Genomic DNA, 20,947 nt, shown 5'->3' with positions numbered 1-20,947 from the left:
TCAATCATGTTCTGGCTCTTGAACATCATCCATTTTAATTGTCGCATCATTGGAGGCCATGTCATTCAGCTTTCAAAACCCAAACCTCAGGAATTCCCTCCCAAAATCCTATCCATTTCTCTACTTTTTCTTCATTTTGAGATTCTCCTTAAACACCTTCCATGATTAAAGGAGGAGGTATGTGTGCTGACTTCTTTAATAGCTATTGAGGAGACATTTTGAAGGGTATCTTATGTGTCTCTATATTTACCAATAAGGGAGGCCTTCTGCAGGGACAATGGATTAAAGGCAAGTGCAGGGCAAAGATACTGTAGTGATGAATTATCTGCTGTAATAACTCTTGTCATTCAATACCCATTCAGGAATCTGTTAGCAAACACCACGAACTACTGAACATTCATTATTTGCTAGTATCTATTTCCCTTTTGAGATAAAAGATTAGCTGACAGTCACTATCATTTCACTGCTGTTAATTGCTGTTTCTCATTTGATTTTTTAAAAATACCTATTATAAATTGGAATATGTTTTTTGTAAACAAATTTGTTTTTTTTTTTTAAATTGCTCAAAATTGCCAGAAAGTATATTTACTGTTGCTGTCCCAATTTTTTGATTATTCAAATTTGATTGTATATTACCTGAAATGGGTCAAGTTAAAACTTGCATTTGAAGAATAATTAAATCTGTGGAAATAAATACAAATCTGTCGTATCTAAGACTGACAATGTTGAAATTCTTTTGAGTATTTATATTTGACAAATAAAGGAAATGGTGCATTTATGTGGGTGTATATGTATAGCCATGTCATTTAGCTTCCAAGGCCCAAAACTCAGGAATTCCCTTCTAAAATCCTCTCTATTTGTCTTTTTATTTCATTTTGGAGATTCACCCTAAAACCTGCTGCATTAACCAAGCTTGTTGTTGTGTGCTGTAACAATGCCTCTTGTGGTCTGGTGTCAGGATCCAAGATGGTGGTGGAGCGGGAGGCCTTAGCCAAAGCTCTTTCACTCCATTCATTTCTTTTCTTTTTTTTGTCTTTTTTTTCTCGTCCTTTCTTCTTACCTCCCATCCTGGAGCCTCAAATGAAGTCAGCATGGACTTCTGGCCTCGAGGTGAATCCAGAGAAGTCTCTGCCTCAAGAGCCTGGAGGTGAAACCCAGTGCTGTCTGGAGGCAAAGGCACGGTCTAGAGGCTAGATACTTGCACAGACTGGATTGGAAGGACTGTTATTCTGAACTTTGTTTCTTCAATTTCTAATGTATTGCTATGATTTTGCGCTCTTGTACCAAAGATAGCATGAAGGTCTGTAATGCTTGATTTTTTTATTTCTGATTTTTCTAAGTTTTACCTAAGGATTTGTACTTAAGCATCTGTACCTTGGTATGTCTACACCGAAGATGGTGCCCTAAATGGTGACTTGTAAACTTTACACTGTGAGTACATGTGACAATGAAGCTAATTCTAATTATACAACAATTTCACTTGCAGAGAAATTTTTGACAGAAAAGACTGACTTACAGACATGAAACCAAGGGACAACAAATTTAACCATTTCAATTGGCAGCCACTCTTGGTGGATGGGGCTTCTATCCCAGGTTGTTGATTTTGGGGACATGCTGCTGTCCAGTTAAGTGCCTGATTGGGTAAGTCTTCCTGAAAAGCGGCAGGAAAACTTGGGCTTTTGTTAGTTTTCCAGCTGGCAGAAAACGCCGTCATCACTCTGTTGAATACTCCATTGTAAATTCTATCATCCAACACTGGAGTCAGGAATTTTGGCAGAGTTCTTCCCGCTCCATTGTGTAACTTCAGTGGATTTTGTTAATAGTAGCAGGGTGTCTACTGAACTTTGCTGAAATTATGGCATTAAGCATCAGAAGCCTGGGGAAATCTTACATTCCACCATTGTTTAAAGTATGAAAAAACTGAAAGGTGTGTAATTTCAAAGCAGGAGCAAGATTGGATAATAAGCCAAATTTCGAGTTCCTTTGTAAGAGAGCAACTGAAGTTACTTTAAAGTTATATGTCTGATTCATGAGCTAAATCCAATCTATGCTCTGTTAAATTTCACGTCAAAACTTCATGCTGATCCTTAGGCTACACTTACACGATTTTATAAGATTTTACGTTTTGAGGCTGTCGATGTAATTTAAAATAAAATAGAGGAATTGAGGGGTTCACCATGATTTGTTTTGAATCCTACAAGCAAGAAACAAATGGGAAGGCAGATTACTTTACTAAGAAGAAGGTAAAAAGAAGTTTTTACCGATAGACCTGTGGGTAATGACAAGTGTTAGTGGACAGACTGTTAATCTGTAAAAATCCAACGATAGTTTTATGAAACACAGGGTCTGTAAATCATTGTACTTTAAATAGTCTATTTATTTTCAAGACACAATGGAGTTTGAAGCCTAATGGACTGTTCATTTGCATTTATAGTTAGATAGGTAAAAACAATGACTGCAGATGCTGGAAACCTGAGTCTAGATTAGAGTGGTGCTGGAAAAGCACTGCAGTTCAGGATGCATCCGAGGAGCAGTACTTAGATACAAGGGGGCAGATATTCGCAGGAAAAGGGATGGCTGGAAATTGGGAAGCCTTCAGAAATGAGGTAATGAGAGTGCAGAGACAGTATATTCCTGTCAGGGTGAAAGGAAAGCCAGTAGGTATAGGGAATGCTGGATGACTAAAGAAATTGAGGGTTTGGTTAAGAAAAAGATGGAAGCAATTGTCAGGTATAGACAGGATAGATCGAGTCAATCTTTAGAGGAGTATATTTAATAGGGGAGTCAGGACGGCAAAAAGAGACATGAGATAGCTTTGGCAAGTAAGGTTAAGAAGAATCCAAAGGGTCTTTACAAATACATGAAGGACAAAGGTTAATTAGGGAGAGAATAGGGCCCCTGAAAGACGTCCTTTGTGTGGAGCCGCAGGAGATGGGGGAGATACTAAATGAGTATTTTGCGTTAGGGTTTACTGTAAAAAAGGACATGAAAGAAATAGAATGTATGGTAGAAATAAATGATGACATCTTGAAAAATATACACATTACAGAAGAGGAAGTGCTGAATGTCTTGAAATACATAAAAGTGGATAAATCCCCAGCACCTGAATAGGTGTACCCTTGAATTCTGTGGGAAGCAAAGGATGTGATGACTGGGCCTCTTACTGAGATATTTATGCCATCAGTGGTAACAGGTGAGGTGCCGGATAACTGGAGGTTGGCTAACATGGTGCCAAGAAAGGTGGTCAGGACAAGCCAGGGAACTATAAACTAGTGAGCCTGACATCATTGGTAGACAAGTTGTGGGAGGGAATCCTGAGGGACAGGATGTACATTTACTTGGAAAAGCAATGAATGATTATGGGCAGTCAACATGGGAAAATCCTGTCTTTTGAGGAAGTAACAAAGAGGATTGATATGGGCAGAGCGGTAGGTGTGATCTATATGGACTTCAGTAAGACGTTCACCAGGGTTCCCCATGGGAGACAGATTAGCAAGGTTAGCTTTCATGGAATACAGGGAGAACTAGCCATTTGGATACAGAACTGGCTCAAAGGTAGAAGTCAGAGAGTGGTAGTGGAGGGTTGTTTTTCAGACTGGAGGCCTGTGACCTCAATAATCTGTCCTAGGTCCACTGCTTTTCATCATTTATATAAATGATTTGGATGTGAGCATAAGGGGTATAGTTAGTAAGTTTGCAGATGACGCCAAAATTGGAGGTGTAGTGGACAGCGAAGAAGGTTGCCTCAGATTACAACGGGATCCTTGATCAGATGGGCCAGTGGGCTGAGAAATGGCAGATGGAGTTTAATTTAGATAAATGTGAGGTGCTGCATTTTGGGAAAGCAAATCTTAACGGTACTTATACACTTAATGGTAAGGTCCTGAACAGTTTTGCTGAATAAAGAGACCTCAGAGAGCAGGTTCATAGTTCCTTGAAAATAGAGTTGCAGGTAGATAGTGAAGATGACATTTGGTATGCTTTCCTTTATTGCTCACCGTATTGAGTGCAGGAGCTGGGAGTCATGTTGCAGCTGTACAGGACATTGGTTAGGCCACTGTTGGAATATTGCGTGCCTTCCTATCGGAAGGGTGTTGTGAAACTTGAATGGGTTAAGAAAGATTTACAAAGATGTTGCAAGGGTTGGAGGATTTGAGCTATAGGAAGAGGTTGAGTAGGCGAGGGCTGTTTTCCCAGGAGTGTTGAAGGCTGAGGGGTGACCTTATAGAGGTTTATAAGATCATGAGGGGCATGGATAGGATAAAAAGACAAGATATTTTACCTGGGGTGGGAGAATCCAGAGCTAGAGGGCATAGGTTTAGGGTGAGAGGGGAAAGATATAAAAGGGACCTAAGAGGCAACCTTTCATGCAGAGTGTGGTGCATGTGTGGAATGGGTTGCTAGAGGAAATGGTGGAGGCTAGTACAAATGCAACATTTAAATGGCATCTGTATTGGAAAATGAATAAGAAGGGTTTGGAGGGATATAGGCCAGATGCTGGCAGGTTGTACTAGATTGGGTTGGGATATCTGGTCAGTATGAACGAGTTGGATTGAAAGGACTGTTTCCGTGCTTTACATCACTATGACTCTATGACGAGGCTCGTGTGATTTTTTAAAATAAATGTATCACTAAATCTTACAATTTTGTTCAGCAAGAATGAGAGAGCGTGAGCCATATTTCTGAAACTTTTCAAGTTTCACAACATCCTTCTGATGGGAAGGAGACCAGGATTGTACGCAGTATTCCAAAAGTAGCCTAACCAATGTCCTGTACAGTCGCAACATGATCTCTCAACTCCTGTAGTCAGTTCTTTGACCAATAAAGGAAAGCATACCAAATGCTTTCATCACTATCCTATCTACCTGCGTCAAGAGTCAGAGGTAGCTGTTTTCTATGGTTTGCTGAGCAGGAATGCTAGGGAGAGCATGATTAAAAAGGTCTAATTTGTGAAGGTTAAATGAGATTGGAAGATTCATCTAGCCTTAGCTAAAAGCAAGAATTTCCAGTCTCCACTGTGAAATCAGTTTGGGAAGTAGGAATTGTCCAGCTGAGACAGGTAATAAATGGGAAAAAGCCCTCAGGAGCTAAATATCACGTTAGGTTGATTCTGGGACGAACTAAGTCATAACCTTTGAGGAAGATTTTTATTTCGCAAGTTAAATGGCAAATATTTTCTATAGTTCAGAATTAAGATTGTTGACTGAAAATGTGTTTAGTCAATATTGCTTTTGGTTGATGTTTCACAGAAACATCTTAAAACTTGTAATCTTGTCATGTGAGCCTTTCAGCTGTCAACTGGAAATTTGTATTTCACTTTAAAAGCTGCCGATCTCTTAAGGAATTGCAATACTTACCTTGCAGGAAGGAAATTTATTTTATCAATTGGACTGGGCTGCATTGAAAGGTAGAAGGAAGAGGTGAAATAGCAGTCAAATTATTTACTATACTGTACACTTTTCTCCTGCCCTTTCTTATCTCCTATAGTTGAGTGCTGAAGGCATTTGAATGCAGTTCCATATTTTTACAGGAAACGATTGGCAATTCTTTACAATTTTTCAGTTATTGATATGATTGAAAATTCTTTAAACAAGTAGCAAAGCTAAAATAAAATGAGATCTTATGATGACATAAAGTTACATTTTAATTATTTGTCATAGAACAAAATTAAAATTCTGTCTTATAAATCTCGACCTCAAACTAAATACAAAGTTAAAAGCTGCAGTCTGATGACATAATTTATAGCCACTGCCTCAGCATGAAAAATGCTTTCAAACTTTTTACAATACTCTGACTAATTATTGACATTGACCCAGATATTGCTGTGATAATGACAGTTTGCATTTGCCATCATGACTTTGTAGAAGCTAGCAGGTTTAGTGGAGCTAGCTCATGCAGAGGAAGTCAGAAGTTCCTGCAGTAATTCTACGGGTGGAATTTTATAGGCACCTGGAAGATGTGGGATGTGATGGGAAATGTGAGAGAGTCAGGGGGTAAGTCCATCTCGACATTGGGAGCAACCTGTTGTATTTTCGAAGAGATCCAACATTGAGATGAGTATCTTGCTAAACAGTGGTGATATTTAGTGGGATTATTGCTTTTTATCAGCTTAACTGACAACAGATCTTGTCTCATTAATATGCAGCCTGCTATCCTTCCACCCATCACAAACAAAATGAATGCCAAGAAATCTCAAAGTCCGAGCCAGTACCTGATGACTCCACCCTTGTCACTACAGAATTGCATCTTAGACATCCAGTACCAGCATCCCACATGCTCCATGGCAACAATTGCACGCATCCAACATGTGTGGGCCTTGTCAAGAGACATTTGTTAGTCCCTCTTCCTCTTACGCCACATTTCTGATGGATGTACAGAATATTTCTGCACTTTAATGCTGTACCCCAGGACACACTATCATTGCAATGCTGTGGCAAGGACAGGCTTCCACCTCAGGACTGGAGTAGGTTACATCTCAGGAATGTTCACTTTTTCTCTCCGTACTCACCTATGTAGAGCCTATCAAGATGCTCACACCATCCCTGCCTTCCTTAACCTTTTTGGACTTTGCCACCTCAGTCAGGGCTGCTGGGCTCACAAATCTTCAGTCTTTTTTATCACAGTCATAAAGCCAGGACATTTGCCATGGTTATCAAGCAAGCCACAGTCAGGTACTCCCTCCCAGCTCAGTAATTTGGGGCATTGTCTAAGACCAACCCAGGGGCTTGGACATGGGCAGCCAGTCATTTGAGGCGGGGATGGTGGGGGGTCCGCATCACCATCTTCTCCTTTTTAGGAGTGAGATGTCTGATGCCAGGCAGCCCCTGAAGTGAGAGAACAGGAGGTCTTAATGGAGAATAAAATATGTGGCATAGCTGTTACTGCTATTGCAGGTAGGGGATATGTGATGAGTTGTACTGAGTGAATAAGAATGCAGTGTAGAGGATGAGGGTTAGTTGTGTGGTGGTTTAGGGTAGGTGAGAGAGAGGGAGGCAGGCAGTAGTGAGAGCATGATCCTTAATGGGAGATAATAGAGATGATGGCACTTGCACTGGCAAATCTGAAAAGGTCATTGATTTTCTTGCTACATTGCTTGATGTTCCTGCAGATGGCTGAGACTTCACTGAGCTGGCTACCAACCTCGGACCAGGTTGGCATGATCTGGTGTCTCAGCCTTTTGTGGCAGTCCTGGCAGGAGAAGATGGCACTCCTCTGTCCCAGGAAAAAGTGAGGACTGCAGATGCTGGAGATCAGAATTGAGAGTGTGGCGCTGGAAAAGCTCAACAGGTCAGGTAGCATCCGAGGAGTAGGAGAATCGATGTATCAGGCATAAAGCCTTCGTCAGGAATATTCGGAGGCTGCCTGACCTGCTGTGCTTTTCCAGCAACACACTCTTGACTCTTCTGTTCCACTCCACGCACAAAGATTTCCAGGAGCCTTGAGCTATGCATGTCACCGAATTCCCTTCATCCGTCATGTCCATTACCAACATCACAAACCTTGCAGGGTGGTTCTGGACTGATAATGCTTGTCTAGCACAATGGCCTTTTAAAGGTGGCACTGTGGACAGAGATGCCTGTCCAAGCAGTCGCAAGTTCTTCTAGGTATGGTGAGTGATAAAATCGGGTTAGCATCTAACAAGAATGTCATCAAAAGGGCAGTACAGATATTTAATGAAGGAGAAAATTACATGCAGTGCTGGAATCTACTGAAAACAACAAATGCTGGAAGTCACAGTGGGTCAGACAGCATCCATGGAGAGAATGGAAGCAAATGTTTTGAGTCTAGATGATTCTTTATCAGAGCTGAAGTGAAGTGTGAAGGGACAGCATTTATACTATAGTTTTGGGGGGCGGGGCAGTGGTGGGGGGGGGTGCATTGAGGGTAGTGGGTGTAGAGTGCTGGTGGAGAAAAGGTGTTGATAGTTCATATCACGTGATCGGAATGTGAGAATGGCAGAACAATGGTGTGTCTCCTGCCAGACTGGAAAGGACACAGTCCACTAGGTTGGGGGAGGGGAGAGAGGACATGATAACAGAATGTAACAAGCTAAAAGAAAGGGAAGAAATGGTTCAGAATTTGAAGGTGTTGAACGGAATATTAAGTCTCAAAGGCAACATCGTCTGAAGGTGAGATGATATTCCTCCAGTGCGCGTTTCTCCAATGCAGAGTGGGTGCAACGAATACAATACACAAGATTGGATGAGGTATAGGTGAAGTGCTATTTCACCTGGAAAGGCTGTTCAGGCCCTTGGATGGTGAGCATAGAGGAGGTGAAGGGGCAGGTGTTACAACTTGGGGGTATGGGTGGGGCGGGTTGGAGGGGGTGTGGTGTTGATGATCGAGGAGAGGACTAGGATGTCCAGGAGGGAACGATCCCAACAAAGAGGGAGTGAGGGGAAGATGTGTTTGGTGGTGGGATCCTGCTGGAGTTGTCTGAAATGGTGGAGAATGATCATTTGAATGCAGGGGCTGGTTGGATGAAAAGTGAAGACAAGCTGTTGTGAGTGTTGTGAAGGCGTGAGGATGGAAGCACAGGTGAAAGATCAGATACGGTTTAGGATCCTGTCAACTACAGTGGGCAGGAAACCACAGTCATGGAAGAAGCAATCCATGTTAGCAGCTGTTTTGGAAAGTGGCATTATCTGAACAGATGCAACATAGGTGAAGAAACTGGGAGAATGGAGTGGAGTGTGCCAAGCTGTCATGACGGTCGCTATGGAGTCAGTGACTTTGTAGTGGATGGCAGTGAACAGTTTATTCCCCGAAATGGAGATGGAGAAGTCGAGGAAAGGAAGGGAAGTGCCGGAAATGGATGATGTGAAAGTTATGGAAGGGTGAAAATTGGAGACAAAATCAATTAAGTTTTCAAGATCTTGGCAGAAGCATCAAGTGACACCGAGGCTGAGGCTCCAGGGCCACAGGTGGGCACAGGCACCTGAAAGAGGAGAAGGGTGGTCATGTCCTGCGTGGAAGTCTTCTTCATTTTCCACATCCAGGTATTTCGGCAGCCCAGCAGCTGGCCTCATCCCAGTATGGTAGTTTTCTTCGGCAGAGACTTCCGGCTCAGTATTCCAGTGGCCTGGTTGGTGGTCTCGTTTTGGCTGCATCTTCAGGATATTCCATCATTCCCTCATTCCCTAATCAGCTTTGCCCAAGCCCAGAAGTCATTAACTGAGCTGTGATGAACTTGGTCTTAATTTTACTTTTTGTTTATTAAATACTACTTCAGTAATTGGTGTAGGCACCGTGGTGGGGTCTCATAAAGTGTTTTACTGTATGTTTCATGAAAAAATTCACTTGACAAATTTCTATTCTATTCTAAGTTGTTCAACTTCTCATACCAGTCCACAAATTGTTTTCACTGATTCTTGTTACAACAGCTGTTACATTTCATTAATCAATTGTCTGAGACACGTATTTGATTTTCTGAAACATTTAGTTTCTCATTGAATTTCCTTTCTTTTTCTCCTTCAGTGGCCTTCAGTGACAGATTATCTTTGCTCTGTAAATGTTGATCCAGCCACCCTTCTCTCCTAGAATGTGATTTGAAAGTCAGGAGCCAAAGTAATTTTCCAGTGAGCACTAACTATATGCTCCTTCTATAGCATAAACATAGAAATCCCATGCAAGGTTCTGAATACATTGGTTTGAATTTTCTATGTTATATGATTCCATATCAGTAGTCCTGCACAGCACACAAAAATATGTTGTTGGAAACAGTTGCTATGTATTTTGTTGCCTCACAGTACAATGTCCATTAGTGGATAAATCGGCATATGAAAATTAAATTTCTTAGCTTTATTTATTATCATTAATTGTGTTAGCAGGCCTTGTAAGTGCCTTATCCCTTTGGGTTCTCATCCAGGGTAATAAAAGCTGATTAATCCTGAAAATTGACGATTTTTTGTCACAAAGCAAATTTATAGCTTCAAGTCTTTGAATCTCTTTTTTTTAAATCAGATTACCTGTGTTTAAGAGTTACAGTCGCGCTCTGAGTTAGACATTTATTTTTGCCTGCATAGGTTTTTTAAAAAAATAATTTAACTCTCCTGATATCTGGAAATTATGCTCAATTTATTTCAAGCAAAGACTGCTGTGCAGTCCATTGGATTACTGCATCACAGGATGGATTGTATTGGTCCTTCCCAATGTCATCCCCACTGCATTCCTTTCCACAATTAATTCAGAAGCCTAGGGCCTACCAGCCTTCCAAATTCAGAAAAGCCACAAACAGCTTCAAAACAACCGACACAGACCTTTTAAAAAAAACACCTGAAACTCAATAAACAAGGAATAGAATGCATATTTTCAAAGGGTGCAAGAAAAGCCTATGACCAAGGCCACTACTTCCTGACAATAAAGCTAACTTCCTTTTTATTACATTGGATTTGTGATTCCCTGAGTGCTTTTATGATGTTTTTAATGTTTTGTATAATGTTTCACAATTCACTTTGTTTCTCTGATAACTAGGATTTATTTGTTTTTCTCCATTGTGAAAACGTTCTTCCTGGTTATGGCAAACATTACAAAACTACATGGTGATTCCTAAACTCGATCTGTGGGACTTCATAGCTCATCTAGAATCGGGGTGGAGTATCCTTACTTAAAGACTGGCTACTGCGAATGTCCGAAAGGAGGCCAGTTTGGAATTGAGTGCTGTAAGGTTGCAGAAATGTGATCTCTCCAACATGTCTTGTAAATAGTTACATGAATAATCATAGAATCCCTACAGTGTGGAAGCAGGCCATTCAGCCTATCAAGACCACACTGACCCTTCACTCCAAAGACCCTGTCCCTGTAAGCTTACACTTCCCATGGCTAAATCCCTAGCCTGCACATCCCTGGACACTATCAGCAATTCATCATGGCCAATCCACCAAACCTGCACATCTTTGGACTTTAGTTTGTTAAGGTTCATTGTAGAGAATGTGTACTACAGAGGAACCTCGATTATCCGGCAAGATCGCAAGGTCCTGATGCTTAGCTAAGCCGTGTTATCCAGCTTTCGATTTTCTGGAATTCGATTAACTGAACGAAATAACCCCCCCGTGTCCTTCAAATAATCAAAGTACCTCTGTATACCTTTCTACGTGATGACAAGTGGTGAGCAGAGCATAGAACTGGAAGTAAAGACTCCCAGAGTTAAACCCAGGAACAGTGTAGACAGAGGAACCTCAATTATCTGAAGGACATGGGCAGGGAGTATTTCATTTGGTTAATTGAATTCTACATAATTGAATGCTGGATAACATGGTTTAGCCAAGCATCAGGACCTTGCAATCTTGCTGGATAATCTGATATTCAGATAATCATATTCAAGGTTTGTGCAAAGATTTGTAGCTCGGGTGCTCGTTGTTGTGGTTCTGTTCGTCGAGCTGGAAGTTTTTGTTGCAAAAGTTTCGTCCCCTGGCTAGGAGACATCATCAATGCTCTGGAGCCTCCTGCGAAGCGCTTCTTTGATGTTTCTTCCGGTATTTATAGTGGTCTGTCCTTGCCACTTCCGGGTGTCAGTTTCAGCTGTCCGCTGTAGTGGTTGGTATATTGGGTCCAGGTCGATGTGTTTGTTGATGGTGTTTGTGGATGAATGCCATGCCTCTAGGAATTCCCTGGCTGTTCTCTGTCTGGCTTGCCCTATGATAGTGGTGTTTTCCCAGTCGAATTCATGTTGCTTGTTGTCTGAGTGTGTGGCTACTAGGGATAGCTGGTCGTGTCGTTTCGTGGCTAGTTGATGTTCATGTATGAGGATTGTTAGCTGTCTTCCTGTTTGTCCTATATAGTGTTTTGTGCAGTCCTTGCATGGTATTTTGTAAACTACGTTAGTTTTGCTCATGTTGGGTATCGGCTCCTTTGTTCTAGTAAGTTGTTGTCTGAGCGTGGCTGTTGGTTTGTGTGCCGTTATGAGTCCTAAGGGTCGCAGTAGTCTGGCTGTCAGTTCTGAAATGCTCCTGATGTATGGTAGTGTGGCTAGTCCTTTTGGTTGTGGCATGTCCTCGTTCCGTGGTCTATCTCTTAGGCATCTGTTGATAAAGTTGCGCGGGTATCCGTTTTTGGCGAATACCTTGTATAGGTCTTCCTCTTCCTCTTTTTGCAGTTCTGGTGTACTGCAGTGTGTTGTGGCTCTTTTGAATAGTGTCCTGATGCAGCTTTGTTTGTGTGTGTTGGGGTGGTTACTTCCATAGTTTAGGACTTGGTCTGTGTGTGTTGTTTTCCTGTGTACCCTTGTGGTGAATTCTCCGTTCGGTGTTCTCTGTACTATCACGTCTAGGAATGTAGTTTACAAAATACCATGCAAGGACTGCACAAAACACTATATAGGACAAACAGGAAGACAGCTAATAATCCGCATACATGAACATCAACTAGCCACGAAATGACACGACCAACTATCCCTAGTAGCCACACACTCAGACAACAAGCAACATGAATTCGACTGGGAAAACACTACTATCATAGGGCAAGCCAGACAGAGAACAGCCAGGGAATTCCTAGAGGCATGGCATTCATCCACAAACTCCATCAACAAAGACATCGACCTGGACCCAATATACCAACCACTACAGCGGACAGCTGAAACTGACACCCGGAAGCGGCAAGGACAGACCACTATAAATACCGGAAGAAACATCAAAGAAGCGCTTCACAGGAGGCTCCAGAGCACTGATGATGTCTCCTAACCAGGGGACGAAACGTTTGCAACAAAAACTTCCAGCTCGGCGAACAGAACCACAACAGATAATCATATGCCACATAATCAGGGTTCCTCTGTTTTACACTACAAGGTTAGTCCAACAATCCAAATCCAGTAGTATGGGAAATACTTGAAGAATTGGTTTCCAGCATAATGCCTTACGCTGTTGAACTATTTAATAAATAACTTCCAAAAGCAGAATTACATCTAATGGTGAATATGCATTGCACCTTTTTCAAAAAACAAGGCATCATGGAGACAGCCAAACTCTCTTGCATCCCATGGTAATGTCCTGATCAATCACAATCTATGTCCCTTCTCTGAAAATTAAGATTGACTGTTAACTGCTCTTGCTGTATCTTCCTGCCAATTATCGCCTATCCCATCAACACCCTCTTATCATCCTGTATAAGATTGTATGTCTTTTGAGTTTTAAGTCTCAGTTTTGATTCCTGATAGTACAAGATGAAATGCTTAGACTTCTAGTTTTTTTTTAGCAATGTTTAAGTTCTTTACTACTAGACATTCATTTATAGACTTAGTTCTCTTTGTCTCAGTGACTTACATCTTTGAGAACACTGAGGCCTTACCAATATGACTGTTCTGCCTTCTTGGGATCCCACTTCTCTTGCTATCTGAACCTTTATTGTGATCCTGTTGTTGCTGTCACAGCTACCATCATGCTGTTCCCAGGAGGTAACAACCTGAAAATGGCAATAATGGAAAGAATTGAAAATAAACAAGAAGCGATGTTTGAGATTGTTCATCCTTTTGTGCAAAACTGCTCACAGCATTGTGTTAATTCAATGTACAGCATTGGAAGCATGGCCATAGTTTGCTCTGCATTAGTCGAATTGAATTCTGTGACAGAGAAGCGTGTTTACTGGTATTATAGTCAGCTTTTCACAAGATGGTAATGTGAGACGAGACTTCATTTGTTTGACAGGTATAAGGGAAAGAAAAGCTTACTTTTCACTCTGTCTTTGTACTGATAAACTCTGGTTATTCAGTTCTTTAAGCTTCCCTTCAGTCAACCAATGACAAATCAATATTAACATTCAGAGCTATTGCAATTTTAATTAGTTTTTTTGAATATATTTCCAGACTGCTACAAGAACTCAAATTAAAAGTAACATAAAGGAAGCCTGGAAAATATTCTGCAAAGTTCATAATTTTTCTATTGATTTTTGAACTTGTTCCATTTGGCAGATGCAAAGGTAGAGTCACTATTGTCCTACCACACCATAGGCTTGCTGTCTCATTAGAGATGAGTGGTGGTTGCTTAACCTGAGGGCCATAACATACCTCAGGAAAAGGAAGAGTTTGAGAAGGAGACTTTTTTCATGATAATCTCAGCTGGTGCAGGAATTGAACCCATGCTATTGGCATCTCTGCATTGCAAACCAGCCATTCAGCCAACTGACCTAACGGACCCCTGGCACATATGTAATGATCAGCTATTTGTAGTGTGATGGCTATGCTTAGCACTTTGTGCTATTCCACACAAAATGGTGGTCTTCACTAGGCAACATGAGTTGTCTTCTGAATTTTCTTGGCATTTGTCAATTACCGCAATGACCCTGATTTTGGTTGTTGACAAGTGGTTCTGATTTGAGTGGGCTAAAATCTTACCTAGTAACTCCAGTGAATTATCTGTATGAAAGAACTGTTCTGCAGTGTTTTCATTTAAATCAACCTATTCAGAGATATTGTGATACACCTCTGGAGTAGATAGGCCTTGAACCCTAGTCTTCTGGCTGTTGAGGCAAGGATATTATCACTGTGCCACAAGAGCCCTTAGCCCTGCAGTAAAGCTTTTTTTTATTGTGAGTACATCCAGATTTGAAGGTAGGCACTATTGTTCAGCAAGCTGACTATTCCGGAAACCTGACTTTTACTTATAAAGTGTAAAATCCATATGTGGGAAACCATGTTGAATTACAAATTGTATCAAAACCCTACTTTTTAATGGAAAAATTCATTCTAGAACTATTAACATTTGTATGTTATCTTTTTGCATGTAGGTGATACTATAGCATGCTCTTGTAATGTACACATGTGTAATATTTGATGTCAATTGTGACACGTGTCTGAAATCATTCTGCACCCTGGTCATCAAGTGGTTTTCTAGCCATCTGTTTGCAACATTCACAAAGCAGACTAAGAAAATCATTCACAGGTTAGGTGTAAATTTTATGCAATATTTCACAATATTTATGGATTTTTAATACTGAAGTTAAACCATAAAAGACAAATGTTTCTGTGAGCCATTACCTCATCCTGTGACCTTCCAATACCTAACTATATCCTAACTGCCATATTCAATTAGTAACTTGATGTTATTATAAATTTTCATTTCTGGTAACATCAAGTCACTAATTGAATTTGTAATGTCAAAGATTGATCCAATCCCCTTTCATTTTGAGTATAATGCTAAATGCTTACTGACAAGACTTTGACCTTCTCCTTTGGCTTTTCCTTATTCTCCACTGAACCCTGATTATGCTGAGAGTTTTGCCATTTTGTGAACTCACAACCACCAGAAGTTCTTTGCCTGCTGAATGCTCCCTCACCAATGAATAATTTGTTGGTTTGCACCTCTGACACTGAAACATCCCTGGGTCAATGGCTGTTTTGCAGCCAGTGCTTATTCCAATGTTTCCTTCCTGTTATCCATGTTATTTCTTTTCTCCATCCTTCCCTCTCTTTTGTTTCTGACTCTGTCTTCTCAACCTCCATTCTTCAGTTTCCCTGACCCATCATATTCCTGTCTTTACCCCCTTCCACCAGTTCTCCATTAGCCCATTTCTTAGTGATGCTCCTTTCCTTTTTTGTATCTATACTTATCTTCACCATTGTTCTTACTTCACCACATCCTATCCAATATTTCCATCCCCTCAAATACTTCATGTTCAAAATTGTAATTCTATCTTCCCTTCCCTCATGCAATGTCATAGAAACTCAACAAGTGAAATTTAAAATTAACAGTTAGGCATTCGCAACATGAAATAGAAAACAATGCCAGTAAATACATTGCAATTTTTATTTGATGCATTTTTTTGCACGTATCTTTCTATCAGTAAACATACGTCTTTCCATGTGAGAAATGTGACCAGCATTGAAAAGTAATTATTCTGTTTCTCTTGTTTAGAAATCTTACACTGTTTGCTGCTGAGTCAGACCGGGGGAGTTCTGCCGCACATGTTATGGAGCAGTGGACTGCATCTGGTTTAACAGAAATCCGCTTAGTCAATTATACGGTTCTTCTCAGCTTGCCTGATGCAAACCAAAACAAAATCATTCTGACAAATAGCAGCCAGTGCTTTCATCCCAGTGGACAACAATGCAGTACTTTGCCCTCAGCCCCACATGGGAAGAAGGAAAAGAATGACCTTCTTTATTTCTATGCAGCTTATTCTGCCAAAGGATCTCTGGAGGTAATGAAAGTGTTCAAAACCAATTCTCGCTGTCATTTTATGGTATTTCATTTGACTGGTAAAATCAGAATTGCTCCAAATATTTTGACAAGGTTATTTGTTCTGCATAACAGAGCTGTGTGATCTTCCTTTGCAGTCCAGTCATGTACATCTATCATAAGGCAGGCTTTGTGAGAGATCCAATTTGTGCTTCCTGGTAACAGTTTAAGTCATATGAAATCTGTCTCAAAAAGTCCTACTTAGTGCCATCAAGATAAATGATATACATGGGAATTTAGTTGTAATTTGTTGTGCAAAGGAAGGTGACATTTATCTTTGCACAGTGATATGTAGGTCAACACCCTTTTCCATATAATCAATAGCCAGGAGATTTTAAAAATGAAGCGCACAATCTCTGTATAACTCCACAGGGAGAGGTCCAGCAACGTACCACAATCTGATATCTACATATTATTTTATACATCCAAAAATATAAAAATAATTAACAATTTAAACTATTATTATTTCTGTTAATCTTTGTTTTTCACTGAACTGATGATAGGGTTCAAGGGATATAAAATTCTTGTTGATGTTCTAAACTTGATAAGTAAGGAGTTCCAAAGCAAGTTTGAGATCCTGGATTGTATGTAAATAGAATTCTGACAAAAATCGACATGATGTTAAAATATTCCTCCGCTGATAATTATGTCTATATTTGTCAAACTGAGAACGTTACTTTTATGTCACAATCATTACATAACTTGAAATAAGTTCATAAAATAAAAATATCTTTTCATTAAGGCAATTTAAAATAATGTATAGCACTGCAAAATCTGAAGCATTCCAGTGTTTTAGTACTGCTACATAGGACAAATAGACTAGGTCTTTCTCCTATAAAAAGTACCTAAAGGACAACTACTTCACACAGAAGGTGATGCGTTTATGGACTGAGCTGCCAGAGAAAGTGGTGGAGGCTAGTACAATTACAGCATTTAAAAGGCATCTAGATGGGTATATGAATAGAAAGGGATATGGGTCAAGTGCTAGCAAATGCAAGTAAATTAGGTTAGGATATCTGGTCGGCATGGACAAGTTGGACTGTAGGGTCTGTTTCCGTGTGGTTCATCTCTATGACTCTAAATTGAGCAGTAATTCTAACTGAAAGGACTATATTTTGTTTTAACTTTGCAGCTCCAATCAGGCATCAGGCAAAGCTAATTCTCTTATAAATATGCCTGATAAATATGTACAGTTTAGAGATCACAGCAACAATTGGCATAACAGCTTTGACAGTCGAAATGTTGATGCTAATTTTTTCTGTGTTAAAGTTTGTACAATAACATCAACATGACAGTGGGTTTGGAATTTAATAACTTTTTTTGCTATTTATTACTTGCATGACAATTAAAAGATTGAATTGAATCAGAAGTCTTTGTAGTTGCAAAACAAAAGTAATGGAATCCTAATATATCATGTATTGTGACAATTATTGACATTCTTGTAAGAAAATTGAAAATTGTACATTGTGAATATTAATATCGCATTAAGTCTTTTGTGGCCTTGGGCATTTACGTTTTACTTTTGTTTAACATTTTGCTATCACAAAAAATTATTTTCCACAAATTGTTACCTCCACACAGTGTCTGATTTGTGGTAACATTTGATTTGTGGATTCAGATGTGAAGTTGCACCTTTAGTATTTCAAACAGCTTTGCTTCATGAAAACTTTGTAGAAATTTGTGGGAACTATTTATAAGTTGAGCATTTATTTCTCTGATTCTTGATGTGGGCAACATGGCAAGGTAGTCTTTAAACTGCCTGACACCTTTCTGCTTTATCTGTGTTTTACAGTGTTTTCTGTGCCTAACCGTGTCCAAAATGTAAGTCTTTTATCTTGTAGCCCCAATAGTTTCATATTTCCAGCCATAACTCAAGGTATCCATGTGGTAGGCCATAATGCCTGATTGGAGCTGCAAGTTTAAAACAAAATGTAGCCCTTTCAGTTAGAATTACTGCTCAATTTAGAGTCATAGAGATGTACAGCACGGAAACAGACCCTTCAGTCCAACTTGTTCATGCCAACCGGATATCCTGATCTAATCTAATCCCATTTATTAGCACTTGGCCCATATTCCTCTCAACCCTTTCTATTCATATACCCATCCAGATGCCTTTTAAATGCTGAAATGGACCAGCCTCCGCCACTTCCTCTGCCAGCTCAGTCCATACATGCATCACCTTCTGTGTGAAGAAGTTTCCCTTTAGGTACCTTTTATATCATTCCCCTCTCACCCTAAATCTATGTCTTCGAGTTCTGGACTCCCCCATCCCAGGGAAAAGACCTTGTCTATTTATCCTATCCATGCCCATCATAATCTTATAAAAGCTTTATAAGGTCTCCCCTCAGCCTCCAATGCTCCAGGGAAAACAGTCCCAGCCTCTTCAGCCTCTCCCTATAGCTCAAATCCTCCAACCCTGGCAACTTGCTTGTAAATCTTTTCTGGACCCTTTCAAGTTTCACAACATCCTTCCAATGGGATGGAGACCTGAACTGCATGCAATGTTCCAAAAGTGGCCTAACCAATGTCCTGTATAGTTGCAGTATGACCGCCCAACTCCTATAGTCAATGCTTTGACCAGTAAAGGAGAGCATACCAAATGCTATCTTCACTGTCTTATCTCCCTGCAACTCTACTTTCAAGCAACTATGAACTTGGACTCCAAGGTCTCTCTGTTCAGCAACACTCCCCAGGGCTTTAGTGTTAAGTGTTTAAGTCCTACTAAGATTTGCTTTTCCAAAATTTGGCACCTCACATTTATCTAAGTTAAACTCCACCTGCCACTCCTCAGCCCATTCATCCATCTGATCAAGTTCCTGTTGTACTCTGAGTTAACCTTCTTTGCTGTTCACTACACTTCTAATTTTGGTGTCATTTGCAAACTTACTTACTATATACTTCCTATGTTCACATCCAAATCATTTATACAAACGATGAAAAGCAGTGGATTGAGCAACGATGCTTGTTTCACATCATTGGTCACAGGTCTGAAAAGCAGCCCTTCAGCACCACCCCCTGTCTTCTATCTTTGAGCCAATTAGGTATCCAAATGGCTAGCTCTCCCTGTATTCCATGACATCTAAACTTGTTCACCAGTCTCCTATGAGGAAGCTTGTCGAACGCCTTGCTGAAGTCCATATAGATCACGTCTCTCGCACTACCCTCATTATCTCTTTGTTACTTCTTCAAAAAATTCAATCACATTCATAAGACATGATTTCCCATGCACAACGTCATGCTGACTGTCCCGAATCAGACCTTGCCTTTCCAAATACATGTACATCCTGTCTCTCAGGACTCCCTCCAACAACTTGTCCACCACCGACGTCAGTCTCACCGGTCTATAGTTCCCTGGCTTTTCCTTACCACCTTTCTTAAATAGTGGCCCCTCGTTAGCCAACCTTCAGTCTTCTGGAACCTTACCTGTGACTATCGATGATACAAATATCTCAGAAAGGGGCCCAGCTTCCATAGCTTCCCACAGAGTTCTAGCGTACACCAGATCAGGTTGTGGTGATTTATCCAGCTTTATGCATTTCAACACATCCAGCACCTTCTGCTCTGTAATATGGACATTTTTCAAGATGTCACCAGCTATGTCCCCACATTCTATTCTTCTGAGTCTTTCACCAAAACTTGTTTAGTATCTCTCCCATCTCTTGTGGCTCCATACATAGACCGCCTTGCTGATCTTTGAGGGGCCCTGTTCTCTCCCTAGTCACCCTTTTGTCCTTACTGTATTTATAAAATTCCTTTGGATTCTCCTTAACCCTATTTGCCAAAGATATCTTATGTCCCCTTTTTACCCTCCTGATTTCACTCTTAAGTATACTTGTACTGCTTTATACTCTTCTAAGGATTGACTTGGTCTATCCTGTCTATACCTGACATATCTTTCCTTCTTTTTCTTAACCAAACCCTCAATTTCTTTAGTCATCCAGCATTCCCCATACCTACTAGCCTTTCCTTTCACCCTAACAGGAATATACTTTCTCTGGATTCTTGTTATCTCATTTCTGAAGGTTTCCCATTTTCCAGCCGTCTCTTTACCTGCGAGCATCTGCTCCCAATCAGCTTTTGAAAGTTCTTGCCTATTACCATCAAAATTTGCCTTCCTCCAGTTTAGAACTTCGACTTTTAGATCTCATCTATCCTTTTCCATCACTATTTTAAAACTAATAGAATTATGGTCGCTGGCCCCATAGTGCTCCCCCACTGACACCTCAGTCACCTGCCCTGCCTTATTTCCCAAGAGTAGGTCAAGTTTTGCACTTTCTCTAGTAGGTACATCCACATACTGAATCAGAAAATTGTCTTGTACACACTTAAGAAATTCCTCTCCATCTAAACTCTTCACACTATGGCAGTCCCAGTCTATGTTTGGAAAGTTAAAATCTCCTACCAAAACCACCCTATTATTCTTACAGATAACTGAAATCTCATTACAAATTTGTTTCTTAATTTCCCTGTGACTATTGGGGGGTCATTAATACAATCCTAAAAAGGTGAACATCCCTTTCTTCTTTCCCTGTTCCACCCAAATAACTTCCCTGGATGTGCTGGATCCAGGAATATCCTCCCGCCATACAGCTGTAATGTTATCCCATATCATGAAGGCCCCCCTTGCTCCCCTTTTTATCCTTCCTATCACATTTGTATCATGGACCATTAAGCTGCCAGTCCTGTCCATCCCTGAGACATGTTTCGGCAATTGTTTTGATATTCCCAGTCCCATGTTCCGAACCATGGCGTGAGTTTATCTGCCTTCCCTGTTACACCTC

At 40.5% G+C, this 20,947-nt stretch overlaps 1 protein-coding gene across 5 annotated transcripts in view; it reads left to right on the top strand.

The window, feature by feature from the left end:
• LOC132821532 (inactive N-acetylated-alpha-linked acidic dipeptidase-like protein 2) overlaps window positions 1–20,947 on the top strand; it is a 973,299-nt gene that overhangs the window by 472,003 nt on the left and 480,349 nt on the right. For all 5 annotated transcript variants that reach the window (XM_060834141.1, XM_060834143.1, XM_060834142.1 and 2 more), the window contains one exon: window positions 15,843–16,128. In XM_060834141.1, the coding sequence (XP_060690124.1) occupies window positions 15,843–16,128 (286 nt within the window). The remainder of the gene's footprint in view (window positions 1–15,842; window positions 16,129–20,947) is intronic.

Source organism: Hemiscyllium ocellatum, chromosome 13 (genome assembly GCF_020745735.1).
Source record: "Hemiscyllium ocellatum isolate sHemOce1 chromosome 13, sHemOce1.pat.X.cur, whole genome shotgun sequence".
Lineage (NCBI taxonomy): Eukaryota > Metazoa > Chordata > Chondrichthyes > Orectolobiformes > Hemiscylliidae > Hemiscyllium > Hemiscyllium ocellatum.
Note: the sequence above shows the minus strand (reverse complement) of the source record. Positions and strands in the feature narration are given on the sequence as shown.